General features: G+C 44.0%; 1 protein-coding gene across 1 annotated transcript in view; it reads left to right on the top strand.

The window, feature by feature from the left end:
- The window catches only part of LOC119440311 (hemicentin-2), a 276243-nt gene that overhangs the window by 215040 nt on the left and 42528 nt on the right, over positions 1–18675 (top strand). Inside the window, exons 2-4 of the mRNA XM_049661540.1 lie at positions 10759–11081; positions 11651–11825; positions 17843–17953. Of these exons, the coding sequence (XP_049517497.1) occupies positions 10759–11081; positions 11651–11825; positions 17843–17953 (609 nt within the window). The remainder of the gene's footprint in view (positions 1–10758; positions 11082–11650; positions 11826–17842; positions 17954–18675) is intronic.

The raw sequence follows: 18675 nt of genomic DNA, 5'->3' as shown, positions 1-18675 counted from the left end.
ATATGCAAGACATCTAAGCGAGAGCTCTAGAATTATGCCTTCGTTGATCGATCTATCCCAGATCAATTCTCGCAGATCATTAGAAGATGGTAGCTTCGTCAAACATTGACATTGGGTTTCCTCGTGCTCGAGGCATTATATCGAAACCTTTCGTAGCAAATACAATTAATCGCCGCTCGATGGGAGCGAAAAATAGAGTATTGGAAATGTAATTTGAGACGAGTTGCGTAATTAACGGCGAAATTGAAGGCAGGATAAACTGCTAAAATAAAAGTTCATAAGAAGGGAATCACAGCCGATACTTTGAAATGTCGGGATCGCAATTCAGATCAGGATTGGCTCTCGCACGACAATCTTCTCGTTATCGCGGTGATCACTAACTTCTTGTTTATGTGAGCTGGTTAATTACCCAGTTCCGCACCTCTGGTACGTGCTGGAAGGCTGGCCTTGAGGAAACGTTCTTTCGTGAACGATTTCTTTCGCAACAAATGACCTTTTTGGTATTACGGACCCATACGCCACCCGTGCAAGGCACTTTATTACCTTATGCATTATGGCCGGTCTTTTGTTCTCTCACATTTCCTTCAACGTCTGGCAGGCTGTCGTCGGTGCGAGCGACACTTCTGTGTGGCAGATCTTGTGAGCTTCGATCCATGTGACCACATGGGGTTAAAGAACCCCAGGTGGTCAAAATTAATCCGGAACCCTCCACTACGGCGTGTCAGATAATCACAACTGGTTGTGGCACATAAAACCCCAGAATGAAGAAGACCACCTCCAATGAAGAAAGATTATGGCGCAAGCATCTATGCCTAGCTCTGTCTAGTTCATGTTTGCTATTTAAGAGAACGTGCCTAAATTATGAACATTATACTGAGGTTGGAGCTTTTGTCTTCTACATTATACGAAAGAAAAGTCAAACAAAACAGGCACGGGAAGGGTGTGTGATGCGAGGTGTATATTATAAATGCCCATGCACGCGTTGCATTGATCGTTATTCACTTAAGCCTAATCTATTCTACGAGAAATTACAATTCCACACTTAACCTAATTTTTATAACACAGATGCTATGACAGAATCCTACATGACGGATGAAAATATTTATCATTGTGCGCTCAGAATGTGAGCAATTTTAATATAATAATACCAAAAGAGACCCTCCCTGCTCTAGATTGGAACATTGTTCATACTGAATGCAAGTATAGATAATGAAATTAGGAAGAAGTGAATCGCGTTGTTATAAGGGCTAGTGGCCCACAAATTTTTGTTAGCTTATGCGTTCATTACCTTTTAGGCAATGGAGTGAAAGGGTTTCTTACCTGTAAAGAACCGAGCCGACACTCCAGTTTACTTCGCTGGCAGTGGATGCAGTATGCCCGACGATGGCATTTGAAGCGATGGCATTCTTTCCGTGTCGTTTGAATATTTACTCAAATTTCCGTTAAAGTTTACGGCATCACAGGTATATACGTGTTCGTTGTCTCCGCACCGCACTTCGTTCTGAACTTGAGGAAGCTTTTCCCTTCTCAATAATTTATTTACGTCTACAAGATTAGTCCTCGGCGTGTGCTGTGGTATGTCCCAGGTCTATAGGACTAGAGTTACATCGTCGCTGACGCTTACAACATGAGGAACTGTTTCCCGCTCCCGTGTAGATGGTGTGTTCCTGTCTCCCATAAGCGCCGTGACTTACGGGAAACCGAATCAAGAAAAGACGAATGGTATCTCGAGGCGGCTAGTTCCCCAAGGAGTATGTCAACGTCAGTCTGTATGTATTCCTGCTCGCATCACTGCAACTGCATACGTTGAACAAGCATTGAAGCAAATGACCTTTTATAAGGTGACGTGTTCACTAATTTAAGATTGTGGGAGTGATTTAAATTCAGGACGCCAAATGCTGTCTTTACTTGAATATGGGGTTCATGTAATCCAGATGGAAGGCGGACTTTTCTGCCACCATGAATACCATGTTTTTGATCTATGAAGTTAGATGCATTAACATAACAGGCAAATCATTCCACGGCATAACAAGAAAAGCAATCGTCCGCGTGTGACGGCATTATTTCTGGCAGATATGCTGGTGAAAGCCGCGCTCTGCAATACCAATACTCTCGCAGCAAAGTAATGTAACTATCTGCAGGAGTTGCTCTGTAGAACTGTAGTAGTATTACGGGGTCTAATAGCTGCGCACTTCGCTTAAATGTCCCAGTATCAATTTACTGAACCCGAGTGTTCGGAGAGTACATGCCCTGGGAAACTCGATTTTTCATCCACACGGATATTACTTTTCGAGAATATTGGCCATATTATGGCCCCCTCCCCCTTTTTCTCTCACTGAGTGTGATGTTGTTGTGGTTACCAGTTCCTCTGGGGCATCCCGCTCAATTCGGCGTTCTTCCTAACACACAGCTATAACACGCCGGATAGCGTGCCTGCATAATATACTGTTAAGGCCTCTAAATTGTCCACACCCTTTCAATTTTATTTAGACAATATGTGATATGCGACTACTTTCGAACAAATATAAATAATGTACATTTAATAGATCATCGAGGACACCTCAGAAATCTACTACAAGATCGCTTATTGGAAAAGTGGGCGACAAAAATGGACAGCGCAGTTATTATTTGAAACACTTTTAATCTGTCAAGAAAGTTAATGTTTTGCCTCAGATTGCAAAGAACATGGTCCCCGTTTGCAGTAACTATAAACATGTTGTAAAATAAAGATATATCTGTTAATTTGGAGGCATAACTGATAACAGCATTATCACAGTTTCGAACATTTGTTCAAATTTCTTGCAAAGGCAGTATTCACTTCACACGCACCTAACTTCACAAAAAATTTTTCTATAGCCTTTCCCCCATTTACGCTAAATTTTATCTCGGACGGCGTTTGTTATTCTACCAGAGAAACGGGCTAAATATTGGGCGCTCGTATAAAACACTCATAACACTGTGTAGCGCTTGTACACGCAATTTATTGTAAAAGCCGCAATAAACATACGCCCTTTGAACTTTGCCCATTCATCAGCCATTACCTGACCCTTCCTTTCATCGAAAAGAAACCAAGTACCTCCTTTAGTTCACCAAGGACAGCGGGCAAAAGTTGTTTCTTGCATGAAAATACCAGAAGAACAGGTATTCATTAATATTTTGCAGCGCTCCTTTTTAAGCCAGTAATGCTAAAATGTCGATAGCCATTGCACATATGATGCTCCTCATTTATGTGAAATATGAAAAATGTGTAGTTTTTTTCCGGGCATTGGGAAACATAGCTAACAACTGCAGCGTGGCATCTAGAAACATTTTTCAAATAACATTTTTGCAAACGCTTTATTTGATCGACAAGCATGTGACATGACACTCAAATTTTCCATAATAGTCCGCATATTGTTGCTAACGTCGATTTTGGTAGCATTCGTAATTATGCAACGGTTGCTTACAACATTTTGCTCCCTTTGTAACAGTTAATTATATATGCTCCGGAGTCCTTGATTACGAATTTTATTGCGGAGTACGTAATCTAGCGAAGTACTGCAACTTTTGCGTGCACACTACCATTAGCGTGGCCCATATTTTCGCTAAACGTAAACTTTGTGTAACCTAGGACTCTCTCGAGACACTGAGACATATAGCGTAAAAAGGTTGCATAACATTTTTGAGCACATGATTAACGAAATTTCTTTAAAAAGATTGCATTATTTACACTGGCATCTCACTGCGCAAACTACTGCGCGAACTATTGGACAGAGATTTTTCTACGTCTTTGTTGAATTTGATCTTGGAGGCGTTTTCGTTTATGTAAGAGCGGCGGGCTAAACCTTTCGCCACTCGTAAATTACGTTCAGAAATCTCCAGAGCGCTTGCATTTGTAATTTATTGAAAGAAAATAGCCTAGCTTGTACGGTAGGCGCAATGCTAAAGATACAGCGGAGCTGATGGGCACCTATCTAGTCCTGGCTTTGGGGCTAGGCTAAGCACTACCAAGTCAACCCCAGCATTTTCCAGAATTTATTGATTATTCATCGATAATCAATTAGCTATTTATTGGCTGTCAATTGGCTATCGCAAGGTATTGGCCACGTACTTGGGCTAGGCTAAGCACTACCAAGTCATTCATCCCCAACATTTTTCTGAATTTTCCTGATTAGCTATTGATTGTCTATCGATTGGTTATCGATGACTGACTAAGCTTAAGTAGTTCCAACCATGCTTAGATAGACTTAGCCAGGTTCAGCTTCGCAAGTTCGCAGAGGTAAGTGCCATTGCGCTTGGACGCTTTCTGCACAACCACCAGAATTGGCCCACATGTTTTGATTCAGCAGACACATTACGTTCGGCTTAAACAGCTCCACTGTTAAAAGCCACACTAAGCCCACCAACTCGAACTGTGCCTACAAGTTACCCAATAACTGGCCCTTACGTTCACCAATCAGAGACATGGTATATCACATAGTTCACGGAGAACAGCGGCCGAACTTCGTATAGTGCACAGAAAGAGAAAGAAAAAGTGGAGATTCATGTATTAAGCATGAAGTGCTTTTAGCTGCCGTTGTCGGTGACATTCGAGTGACCTGGAGCCAAAAACCAGAGCCGTAATCCGGGCACTAAAAACGAGAACACGCCGGGAAGTTCGAGAACAAAACCAGATCATCCGGGCAACCCGTCAAAACTTAACAAAGTGGAGTCTCTGGCCCACAAGCCTTTGTACGGGACCACATTACATACGCTAGTAATCTTTAAACAAGTTTAAAAAATTACTTCCGAGTTCTTTCTAATGTTTCTTCACAGTATCAGTCAAGCTGTATGTTGAAGTTTTATTTGTCGTTTTCAATAGTGACGTTCAAATGGCAGATACAGGGGACCTAAGGCCGCACATTGGCAGCCGACCACTTCGTTGCGACAAGAAGAAGAAGTAGCGGCAGACACTGAGAGCGTTCGACTGTTGCTACAAGAAACGCGGTTGAAGGCGCCGGCACCACAGGCAGGAAAAGACGCCGGATGGTAGCCATTTAATGCTCACATCTACTCTGGATTACGGGAGAGCCAGCAATTTTTATTTCTCACGCTGTTGATTAGACCAGTTGTGTTAAAGTTGTGGGCCACATTGTATTTAGGATGCACAATATTCCTACTCAACGTAACTTTGTATACAGCAGAGTTTTGTCGGGCCATTGCGAAACGTAGCTAATAATGGTAACGTGACATTTGCGAAAACGTCTTAAAAAGTTGTTTTTTGCGATAGCTGTAATAAATTCACATGTATTTAACTTGGTGCACATATTTTCTATTGAGTTCTTCCTGTTTTTCCTCTTAGTTTGGTGGTGGTCGCCTGCGTATCTAGTCATTGCAGCAGGCTAAATTTTGCACCACTCCTGAAGCACACTTACAAATCTACGGAGTACCTTAATATACAATGTATTGTAAATTCCACAATTAACCCACATGTTTCTAACTTTGCGTACAAAATAGCCATAACCTGTCCTTTATTTTAGTGGAATATAAAAAGGTGCTTTGTCCAGTTCACCGTGGACACCAGAAAAATCAACACCAAACCGTGTATGACACATGAAAACAAGCAATAAACGAGGGTTCAGTAATTCTTTGAAATGCTTCTGTTATACCACGAAAGTCAAAGTCTCGCCACAGATTAGACTTAACATCGCGACTATTTTCACCAAATTTGAAAGTGGTGTCTTCTGAAGTTGCTTTAGCAATTTCAGAAATACAGAAAATAACGGCACTATGACACTCTGGAACGATTAACTCTCCAGAAAGACTGTAATTAGGCTACCGAGATAAAACATTGCTCATTTGTTGCTCATGGCACGCTTACATAATTTAAGTTCAGCACGGAGATTGGGAAACAGCAACTACATGCCTTATGTGAAGTATAAAATTAAGCGCCGACGAGTATTCAGCAATTATTTTGTAGCACATATTTACGCTAAACACTTCAAGCTTTCAGTAGATCTCACTCATCAAATAGTCCGCATTTCTTCAGAATAATAAATTTCTCTCATGAGTATCATCCACCCAAAGACAATAAGAACTTTTTTAGCAGCCTATATAGCGCTTCTATATGGGCCAGAAACGAGGGTATAGCAATTTTCATTTAACCCCTATTTGACACAGACGTTTCAAAAATTTACAATTTACACACTTTCTGAGAGCATAGGCATCATGTGGGATATAGCTTTTTGATAAAATCATTAAAACTTATATATAACGTTTTTGAGTGGCTGTAAACAAAATAAAAGCTTCATTGCAAAAATAAATATAGATCGGAAAACGATCAGTTCACTGGGAACTTGATGAGTCAGCAAATAATGATAACGCGATACATAGCAATGGCAACCTCCAAACAACGAAGAATGAATTTTTCCACAACTATTTAGGATGACGTTCATATTCTCCCACATAAAACACATAATCAGGCCTAGTGAATCGAAGAAAACATTTATTATGGTGTCCTCAGTAGAAAAAAGAGCCTGCGGGGTGGGAATGGGGGAAACCATGTGGCTGAAGATTAAACAATAAATATAATCAAGAGTTATGTAGGAATCCCTGATTAAAATAATCAGATTAATTATAATAAATAATAGCAGGCAGTCGTGGAACTGTATAAGCAAGTCCTCGGCTAAAATAAACTTCCGCGCTAGTATGGAGGAAATATTCGTTGAAGACAAGAAAGATGGTTGTGTTTTGTCAGTCTTTATACACAGATGCCGCCACAGCTGACCTAAAACAAATTTTAGGCACTCGATGGTATTTCCCTGTGATTTGAACTGCATTCTGGTGCTTTACGCGCCGAAATGACGATTTCATTATGAGGCGCGCCGTAGTGGGTACTCGGGATTAACTTTGACCACCAGGAGATCTTTAACGTGCCCTCAATGCAAGGGACACGGGCGTTTTTGCATTTCACCCCCATTCAAATGCGGCCAGCGCCGCCGGCATTTGATCCCACGACCTCGTTCTTAGCAGCCCAACACCACGACCACTAAGCCACCGCGGCTGGTGGTATTGGACTTTCAACTGAGAGTAAGCGCAGAAGCGTTTTCCCATTAAAGTGCGGTTTCAGAGAACCGCCCAGAATTGGCGCAGCAACAGCAATTTGCCCTCTGAATACTTTTCGTTAGGCGCCATAACAAGTGTCTACGAATGTTCATGCAAATAAAACATATTTTGAGTAAAAATGTAGTTTCGTGAATGCATTACTTAAAAGAAAGAAACTTCACACAAGTGGGATTAGGAGTTGCTGAGAAAATCACAATTACTGCATCAGCTATGCAGAAAATGTTACAGTAGGGTGAAAGAAAAAAACAGTTAGCTTTAAGCAGAAACGGTGTCTTACTCCGTGAAATAGGAGGGCCTATTGGTAGTTGAAATGTTTCCGCAATTCCCACCAGAAACGATATATAAGACCGTCGGTGAAGGCAATATTTTCTTGCCCTACGGGTCCGTATTCACAAGCCGAAATTACACACCACTCGGTGCTATTTGACGCTCAATTAGACCAATCAGTAGAGAGCCCTGTCATTTTACAGCCGGTTGCCGAAAATCCTTACCGACGCAGCCATGCGTCAAGATAACGGAGAACGCGATAAATCCATTTGCATAACGAAAGCAAACACGTGGAGCAAACAAAAAAACCTTTGTAACTGTTCCTAGTGCTTAACCTAGTTAGCTGAAATGCTGGTACCTAGTCAGCACTTTAGGCCAGAAAGTAGAAGCTGGGTAGAGCAGGAACTAGAATGGTGCCATTCTGATATTTGTAACAAAATCATTATTGGGAAAAATGCCGGAACGCAAGAAATTGTATAATTAAAACCAGTTGTGCAGCAATACAGCAATAGTAGAGATAAAAGCAGTAGAAAGCCCGACAGGGCCCGTCTTGCATAAGCGTCCAGCCAGTTGGCGTAAGCCCTTCAGTAATGCTGAGATGAAGACGGAAGCATCGAAGAGCCAACACCTAGTTTTGAAACAAGCGCAACCAGCCAAAAAGAAAAGAAAAAAAAACATACTGTACGCAGGGTCTCATGAGGTTTTAGGAGGGTCTGTGCCGGGGAGGGGGGGAGGCGTTGTATTCATGCATGAATTAGCCACGTCTGGCGGGTACCGCTGCGTTCAGCGTTTGTACGGCGCACGTAATTTAATCAAGCCTTGCGCCGGGAACCAGCTGGTTAAGATTGCGCAACGAGACGGCGTGCTCGACGTTGAGTGGAATAGCTGCAGACTTAGGCAGCTATTCCACCATGATGATGATGTTCCACTCATTGCATCTAGGCTCAGGCATCTAGGGTCATTGTTTTCTTCTTCCGAACAAGACTACTCGGCGCTTGCTTGGGAGCATCTTTTCCTCCCCCGCCAAATTTTCGCGATGCGATAGCACTTTCTCTCACGGGCACTAGTAAAGCGCAAGGAAAGCGTTAATCGAGTTAATAAGGAGCGCGCAGTAGTAGTTAGTCAAGACGGTGAGCTCCAAATGCTATGCCCGTAGTTTGAAAGCTTGCAAGCTGATGAAGCAAGGAGTACCTGGTGCGCACGCGGGCAGTGAGAGACAGTGGGGGGATGTAGTAACCACGGTAATTAAATAAAAGCAATGGGTTACTCAGCGCTCAGTGTTTCAAAACACAGTGACTTATTTCTGCCATGCAGTCATGTCTTAACGCCAGCCACAGCGCATGCAGCTTAAGAAAGCGAAAGCAAGATATGCCGTAAAAGCAGGCGATGGTAAATCGTCTTTTGTGGAATATTGGCGGATGTCAAAAGAGAGAGAGAGAGAGAGAGCATAATTTAATGAGGAAACGTAGAGAGGTTAGCCCGACGGTAATATACTCTCACCTGTTATTGTGTGCAGAGGGAAGGGGTGAGGAGAAAAAGAGAGCGGAATGAGGATTGAGGTGGCGAAGATGATTGGTAGTGAAAGCATTACAATGGTGCTAAGCATCTCGCGTTTCTTTCTTTTTCTTGTTTCTTGGTGAATGACTCCGCGAGATAGAAGTTGCATGGCTAGTGTCACAAAACTTGTTGATCGCAATATATTGCCTGACGTAGGAAACGTGCTGACATTCGACAGAATAATTAAGAACAGCGTAGGCAATCCAGGTGATTTCTTACAGCCTATGGATAGCGATGTCCCATTTTGATGACCCCAGACCACTGTAACGTCTCTCCCAGAAGGCCGCAACATATCAGCACAGGATTGCATTAACATCGGGTTGTGTACTCCATCAGAGGACAAGCTGGTGAAAGAGCAATGAAAATACTGGACGATTACATCTAGCAGCGCCGATTCGAAGTTTTCCGGTGTGGTCCAGAAACGGTCAGCTGGGATCTCCCGTCTAACTGAGCAATTTATTCTGCTTCAATTCCTGCGTCAGGAAGGCGCAGAATAGTGAGGCATTGAGAGAAGCAGCAAAATGGGCTGTGGTTGTACATGATGGCATCTAATAACAGCGGCTGTCTCAGCTTATCCGCGTGCTTACATGGACGCGATTGGTCGTCGCAGGCGAGGTGATAGCAAGCTTTCTGATATCGCTTCATCAGCATCCGGCTAACGTCCCTCGCGTTTGTCCTGGCGCGAATGCAATGCTTGTTTTTCATATATGCTGTGTTGGCACATGTTACCTCTATAAGAGTGAAAACGGCATCACACGTGCCTTATAGTGATAACGATATTGCGCTTGCATCCTCTTCTGTGGACCATAAATATTTACAGTGCAATAAATGAACTGCTTAATAAAATTGAGCATCAAACAGAGCTTTCAAAATTTCTACGGTACCCTACTCTTTCCTATATTATAACCTGCTGAGAGCCCCCCCTCACTCATATACTCGTCCCACACACATAAAAGAAAGTATCGAAAATCCTCTAAATCATCAGTAAAAGCCACTGTTACCTCCTATACTGTAATGTAACAACAAAAAGTATAATATATGGGTATAGATTAACCTGCAGCAAAAAATGAAAAAGTACGGATATAAAATAAAGTAAATAAAGAAACCGCTTAGTTACCGGTTAACCCACCGGGGTGGCTCAGTCAGCTAAGGCGTTGCGCTGCTGAGCACGAGATCGCGGGATCGAATCCCGGCCGCGGCGGCCGCATTTAGATGGCGGCGAAATGCAAAAACGCCCGTGTGCTTGCGTTGTAGTGCACGTTAAAGAACCCCAGGCGGTCAAAATTAATTCAGGAGCCCTCCACTACGACGTGCCTCATAATCAGAACTGGTTTTGGCACGTAAAACCCCAGAAAGAAGAAGAAGTTACCGGTTATTTGATTGCTATATTATATTCGAACTTGGTAATCCTTAAAGATCCCGAGCCATGAGCGTGCGAGAATTTTACCATTTAATGTCTCATCAAAATGTGTACTTCTAGTCAACGTAAAGTGAGAGAAAATTTGAATAAAAAAGCAGTGACGCTAATCAGACATACATTTAGTTGGCCACCTTCTGAAATTAAACGACAGAAGTAGAAGGCAAGGGCAAAGGTAACGAGAGTTTCACCAACGTAATCAGTTCAAGCGACAATATGTTCACAACATTACTAGGAAAGCCCTTTGTAGATCAACTTACAATAAGTCCCAATGTGTCGACTAAATGTGTAACCTGCAGTGCATACTGAAACAAGAACATAATTCCCCTCACCACGGTCGTGTTTCAGTGCTTGCACAACAATACTGCTCGATCGCGTTACCTTTTCTTTTGGTGCTTTCGCCTACAACCCTCTTTTGAACCCTGTTTTCGCAGCTACTTCCAAGCGTCTGATCGTGCGTGAGGGCCACCAGACGGAGCTGCCATGTGACCTGCGGGACGCACTCTCCAACGACTCGCTGGCCTTCGTGCACTGGTACCACACGGCGGAGCGGGAGTCGCACGGTTCCGGGGGCGCGGGCTCCTCGCTGGGATACGGGTTCCGCGCGGCGGCCGCGAGCCGTGAGCCCATCTACACGGTGGACTTCGGGCCGGACCCGACGCTCAGCAGGGAGGCCGCCGCCAGTGGAGCCGCGGGAGGCACCATGACTGCCGGCGCAACAGGCACTACGGGGGGACGAGGGAACAACTTGTTACAGGTAGGCATGTGCATCTAGGAAGAGAACGACCTTGATTCAGACGCGCAGAGCAACGTGGCCGTATTTGAACCTCTTTGAACATCTTTCTCGCCAACTTGAGCCAGTCAGTATGTGCCACTGGGTGCGGGCCACTCCTCAATTAATCTTTGTGGTGCCAGCTTGAATGGCAATCGGTGTGTTAGTGAGAAAAGAAGTCGCAGTGTATTTGATATATAGATATATATATATATACATATATACGGTAATTTTGAAGTGCGGAGAAGCGCCTGCTTCTCTGCGCTTTTCTTATGATGCTGAAATAATAAGATGTTAAGCCGGCAATATGGGCGGACGATACAGAGTGGCAATTTAGAGAGGATGTTACTTAGTATTCCAATGAGTCATTAGAAAGCTTTGCACTTTAAACAAATCAACTACCAAGACTTAAAAGAAATTATATCTCGATGCAGATGGAAAGTTGATGGATGCTATGAATGACTGCATTTCATTTATTGAGCAAGCGTGCGAAACGGCTAATTTCTGTACGGCAGCATATGCCGTTCTTCATTTATGTGTGTTCGTGCGCGCAGGTGAACCGCTCAGCGGGGCATGGCTGGGTTGGGCGGGCCTACTTTTCCATCATCGGCCACCCGGCCAGCCTCAAGGTGAACAGCGTGCGCTTCGAGGACGCCGGCCTATACACGTGCACAGCCGTGTTCCGCGATGGCGCCCGTAGAAACTCTACGGTGCGGCTTCACGTCGTCGGTGAGTGCAGTTCACCTTGTTACAGCGTGGAACTCGATAAGTGTCGAAGTATAGAAAGTTTGTTCATTTAGTTTCGCATCTTCAACTGTGAAAAACATTGGGCACAAACTGGGAAGTAGTAAAGGAAAACGGCGAAACGCTACGCTGACCTATAGTCTAAGTGCTTTCATTCGTGAAATAATAATAAGTAATAATCTTAGTATAAGATGGCTGCCACACAAAGACTTGGTCTTACTAAATTGATTGCAGCTTACTGGCTAGCCAAATATACAACTGTACTGGCAAATGGCGGCTACAAGAACACCATTCATTTGCAATCATCAATGGAAGCTTGGCTAAGCCGATTCTCACAGGGTGAAGGATCCGCATGATCTTTATAGCGAGGCCTTCTAGGTGTACTTTCCCGCACATTGGCGGCGGCAACTAATGACAACGTAAGCGCGAAAGCCGTTTGCTTGATACGTTTTCGTGTTGCACAAAAAATCGCCTAATTTATCAAGAATCAGCAGTTTTCTTTAAAGTTTGTTGTGCCGATCACACCACCGCAAAGCTTTAAGCAGGATGAAGATTGTGCGCAGTCTGTTTCTTTCGTCCCTGCGTGCGGCTGCCTCCAAATGGAGGCAACGTGTAACATTTTCACTGAGTTGTTCTAGCTATCCTGCTTCGTCGCAGTTCCTTACTTTCTGCAAGTGCTTCAAGCTTACTAGCAAGTTGCATTTCGCTCATGGAAAACCAAAATTATTCCAAACGGAAAAAAAATTCTTCTATTCACTCGGCACGAGCAGAAACTGACTTGTACAGAAGGGGACATATACTTGTTGACATGCGCTTTAGTTGAAGCTTTTCACACTTAACTAGCTACCAATTTAACAATACCACTGGGATTCTTGCTGGGGCTACACTTAAAATAAAAGAGAGCGGTGTTTTTGTATTATATTATGGCGATATAGCCTTAGACGGCTCATGGGCCGAAAAATCCGATGTCCTGCATTACGCTGTCTGGCGTTATGACACCAAAACTCATGGCGCAAACATTCATAGGGAGTCGAACCCTCAACCTTTGGTGTGAGTCGAACCCATTACCTGTGATGTTTATTAAGGCAAATTTAACTAAGCCCCACGAGCTTTAATGGGTGACGTACCCTCAACCTTTGGTCGAAGTCCAACCCACTACCATTAGTGTTAATTAGGGCGAATTAGCCAATCAATTTCTTTATAAGAACACGTGAAGTCGAGACGAAGAAGCGTCAGCCTGAGCCGTGGTGTTGAAGCAATGCGAACGTAATTAAGATAGAGTTAAATAAGGCGCTGGAACCCACAACCTTTGGGGGGAGTCGAACGCACTTGTAGACATGGGCGAACCAGCGATATCTCCAAGTTGGATTCCAATTGACATTGTGAAGCTGGAGAGTCGATCGCACGACCTCTGGAGGGAGTCGAACGCACGATGTCTTGTGGTAATTAAGGCGAAGTTACTTAAGGCACTCGAATCACTCGAACCTCCAACCTTTTTTATTGGAGTCGAACCCACAACATGTGGCGTTAATTAAGACAAAGTTAATGAAGACATAGGTTATTCAGATAGAGGTAATTAAGGCAATCGTACACACGACGGTTGGTGTTAGCCAAACGTGGACCTTTGGTGGGAGTCGAACCCACTTGGAGATATATGCGACCCGGCCATATCTTCAAGTTGGATTCCACTTGACATCATGGTCGAGAGTCAAACTCACTACCTTTGGTGTTAATTAAGGCAAAGGGAATTACGGCACAGTTAATATACATAGAGTTAATTAAGGCACTCGAATCCATGACCTTTGGTCGGAGTCATACACTCGACCTTTGATGTTAATTAGGCCGAAGGTAATTAGGACTGTGTTGATTAAGGCACTGGAACCCACGACCTTTGGTGGGAAAAAAACAAGCAAAAGGAAGTAACAACGCATTAAAATTAAAATGTCAAGTAATGTAATGATTTTCTCGTGAGTGGGCGGGCTTTTGTCTTCATCCTCTTTAGCGTACGTATGCTTAAGTTACTAAATTATGTTTCGTTTCCATCTCTTTTATTATCTTTAGCCTCGTACCAAGCTGACGCATTTCTATACATCCCTGCCTTCTCTCTTCATTCCCTCATCCTGCTCTTTGCGTCGTCTGCATCATGCACCGATAGCTCACTCACTAATGTGGGCAAAGAGCCAAGAACGAAAGAAGAAAGAAGCAGGATGCTCCAGTATTCCGACATTTGCTTTTATGTTCAGAGCTGGTGAAATATCATAAGGTACATTGCAATATGCACCGGAAGGCGCAGTACTTTCCGCATCAATTATCAGGACGTCGAGGCGTTTGGAGTGCGCTTTAGAAAGCAGAAACCAGAAGCAGTAAGTCGAGCCGCCGTATAATTTGAATACGGTGATTGCGTCATCAACGGATGGCGTACTGCAGCGCAAAGTGCGTCCGGACCCAAGCGCCTAGCTCGGTAGTGCTATAGTGACCCTTACGCCTAGTGGGAATGCAATGCATAATGCGGCGGTTGCTACTTCCACGCCGGATGATGCATGCTAACAATTTTTTTTTTACTCGTTAATCCAATCGGGATTTTTTGTATGCATGTTTTCAGCGAGCGTGAGAAGATGCCGTATTTACCAACGCATACATGCCATCTTAACACTACGGGCATGTTGCGTCGTGCAATACGTTTGCAGGCAATGCAGTTCCGCAATGAAAAAGACCACAGCATCAAGCGGGAAAAAATGAAAACACATTATGCACTCGCAAAATTACACCTGTGAACAAATTAATCATAAAACTAACATTCAATTAAAGCACGGTCTTGATTAGTTTTCAAACGAAACATACTTGAATTTGCGTGCATGTAATGCTGACACATGCTATACTTTACCTGTTGCCGGTTCAATATACCGGCTCCAGTAGTGTGAACAGGCATGATGCACGGCTATATTATCTTGATGTATGTGTAACAACAGTTTACTTTATATTTTCCCGCACACAAGTTCAAAATACCACACAGGTACGCGAGAAGTAACACTACAACAATCACGATTTCTGGCGCCTGAAACCTGTCTTGCACCAAAATGCACGACGTAGGTGCAATAGACAAGATATTGCAAGCAAAAATACACAGGCAGGAAGTTAGCGCTTTCCAACCCAAAGAGACAGTGGCACAATGTAAATGCCGATACGTGGACCATAGCCAGAAGGGGGACTTGTTCTTGAGCTTGTTAGTTTTTACATACGTAACGACAATATAGCGCGAACGCACAACCACATCGAAGACACACCGACTCAATTTACGCCTGTGGCGTGAGTCTGTGTGTCTGCTTCGTGATTGTTTCTTCGTGCTACAGTATGTCGTTAAGGGGATCATATTGCTCTATTCAAATGTTTAGGGATTGTAGCAGAACCAACCTTTGAGCATTGCACCTAAATTTGAAGTCAGTCAAGGTTCATGTTTCTCGCTTGCTGCTATTTCTCGACGAGCTCATCGCTCAAATACGTCTTAACTAACGCAACACTGGTTACTTCATTGCTTTACATGTCATCTCTCCTTGTTTCTCTATTGAGTTGATCAAAAAAATGTTGAGATTCTGTGGTGTAGGGAAACACCGGAAAAATAGAAAAATAAAAATCCACGCAGAAACTCCTCGGGGAGTAATCTAACTATGCGTAAGAATTGTGCCATTTGCTCATCTCCACGCAGCCCGGTGTCATTATCAATGTTAAGAAACTTGATCCGACCAGTATAAACGGCAGACCTGTGGCGACACGAATTGCTGCTGACGGCGGCGCAGTTCGTGAATTGATGACACATGCAAACATCTGCAGGTGGCGGCGCCAGGGGCGTTGATGAGCTTCCTATCATTATAAGCCGTTATCGCTCTTTAGCACCTTATCCACCCGAATCGAACCATTGCGAACCGTGATCAACCATACTCTGGCACCGGCTGCGTACGTATGGTGCAGCCGCGCGGGCCCTATCTTGAAAGCGATCAGCTATGGGGGCAGAGTGCGCCGAGTGCTGATAGCTTCGTGTGCGGCGGTGTTCTCGCCGCTTATTTCGGGTTGAAGCGAGAGGCCGCACGAAGGTGAATTCGTTTGCTGTTGCGGACCTATATATCTTGAAAGCGACCGTGTTACGCGACGGACGTAAGGACGGGTTTGCTCGTTGGATAGGCATAGAACGCTCACGCAATTAAAAAAAATTGTTTTAAAGTACGCATGCGGCTGGGCTGGAAAGCAGCACCTTTGGGCGTGCTTGTCCTGCCTAAGGTACTCCAAACCCAATAGACCCTTTTCACCGGTCACAGTGGGAGCGTTCCGATAGGGGATGAACGCCGAAACGCTCCGGCGCTTCCATTTTGGCGCACGGTAAAATTCAACAAATCGTCGAAATGAATCCGGAGCCCCATCACTTATGCATTCCTCAGAACCCACTGTACAATTTATGGACGCCAAACTACACATTTAAAAAAGAGTTCTGCTGAATATCCTGTACCCGCACACACTTTAGAAAGGCTTTATCATAGATAGTGGATTGGCAGCTGTGACATTCTTTGTCAGGAAGTTGATCAGCTCGCACAGTTTTGTGTTGACAGCAGAGAAACGTTGAAAAATATGTACCACAAGCTATGGCGTTCCGTTAACTCTGCTTTACTGTATATAATACTGTCTTCCCTGATTTTGTTCGTCTCTTTTTTGTGCAGCGACCCCGGAACAAAATGTCGATTCTTCATCTAAATAAAACCAAGGTTATGTTGTAGTGGAACAAATTTGTGATTATTTTTTTATCAAAGCCGAGGTTCTCGGAAATCTACAATGGCAAGATAGTAGCGAAAACTGAATAGACAGTCGTCCGCGTTTATAAATATAATTTTTTTTCTGGTCTCCTTTAACAGCCAACCCGATAAAATGAAGCTCGCCAGAGATTCAGAGAGATGTATTAAAAGTGAGTGAACTCGTTAAAGAGTGCGCCGACCGATTATCTGTTTACAGATATTACGCCAGAATGTTCAAAGCCGTATGTTTCGTCACGAGCCACCATGTAAACGAGCGACAAGCGATATCAGGTCTTTTCTGTAAGCTACTACAAAACTTCGTATCAGAAATGTATTAAACTCGGAGTGCGGCATGAACGAATCTAGCGCAATTGTCACTTTCACTAGTAATTACGTAGAAATAATATAACTGTAATGAAATTGCACCAAAAAGATTGCTGCGGAAAAAAAAAAAGATGGCAACCTGCAACTTGCAAGCCATCGGCAGTAAGTAAAGAAAAAACGGTGAGCGAATCACAACCAGTCCTGGTTTGATACAGCGGCTGAAAGCACGTATCACTCTCTCAGAAAAGAATTTTCATCCCTGCCTTAGTGCCTTCTAGTAGGCGGTGCATACGGCAATGCTGGCACCGTATAGAGACAAGGCGTAATGAGATCGTAAGGGTGGATGTGGGACATTTACATGCATTCTGAAGCTTTTGGCGATGTCTCGTGCCATTCACGCAGTCATAGTCGGTGAAAAACGCCTAAACAGAGGCTTGGTACGTGGCAGTGGTGTCGAACGCTGCCGTTGTAAAGAGAGGCAGCGGAGACTGGGTGGGGGAAGGCGTGGGCGCCTCAACGCATGAACAAATATGGCGGAACCCACGGGAATGAGGTGAAAAGGGACCATACGTTTCGCAGTTCTGTTGTCGCTACAGGCATGCCCAGCCTATAGCCGTACGCTGCCAATATGCAGCAGAAAAAATGATGCCACTCGGCCACCTGAGCCAATAACGTGCCCGGACTGGAGTTGGAAGCAGTTGACCCGAGCAGCTGACAACTCCAGCTAGTGTATGGAGCCAAAAGGAAACAAATCCTTTGAGAGACGGCCAACTTCATTGAAAACTATGTGTAGCCGTGTGGGCGTGCGTATCATCTACAGATAAACTTCGGGCTCATTTGGTTGTTATTTTGTAGCAACAGTCCTGATTGTAATATATTTGTAAATTTGCCTCTTTGCAGCGCCCCCCGAGCCTCCGGTAATACGAGACGGTGAAGGCAACGAACTTCGAGGCACCATCGGCCCGTTCAACGAAGGCAGCACGCTGGCACTGGTGTGCGTTGTCTATGGTGGTAAGTTTTTCAACACATAATTTGCAACATATCACGCGAGTACATTGCGATAACAGAAAGTACGTACAATCCTGTGGCAAGAAAACAAAGGTCTTCTATATACGTAATGTTCTATACAGGCAAAAGAAGTGTAGTCACTGAATATTAGTCGGAAGCCATCATGTTCATTAGAGTCAACAACGCAGCCTTTTGGAAGTAAGTTCACATGTATCGAAATGTTCATTGCCCCTAAAATGGTGTGTAATCGACGGCACCTGATGTAACAGCGCCGCATTACAACCTGGCTAGTCTGGCTTTGTACATAGACGTACGTGGATGAAACAAGCATGTCAAAATAAACGTGCCCACTGGTCCTCCGCAATGAGAATGTCATGTGCAAGTATTATTGCAGTGTTGGATCTCTTAGGTGTCAGCTTAATGTTTGCCTGTATACTGCATGAAATGGTTTCTGGTCAACGCGCAGAGTCGTTGGGTACAGGTGGCGTGCTATAATGCAGCCAACATGGCTATACGAAGGACGAGACAATTACCATTCTAAAGTCTCCTTTACATTAACACTAACATGCGCCTTACATAGCTCTGCGATGTGTTTCTGTAGCTGGTGATTGTTGCTGTCATTCGGTGGGGAAAAATGCTGGCTATACGTACTTCCGACGCTATAGAATACTATGCGGTGAAAGCCACTGTGTTTATATAGCATAAGATTTAGGGCTCGCTTTAAC

Source organism: Dermacentor silvarum, chromosome 2 (assembly GCF_013339745.2).
Source record: "Dermacentor silvarum isolate Dsil-2018 chromosome 2, BIME_Dsil_1.4, whole genome shotgun sequence".
Lineage (NCBI taxonomy): Eukaryota > Metazoa > Arthropoda > Arachnida > Ixodida > Ixodidae > Dermacentor > Dermacentor silvarum.
This window is presented reverse-complemented; position numbering and strand designations above follow the sequence as displayed.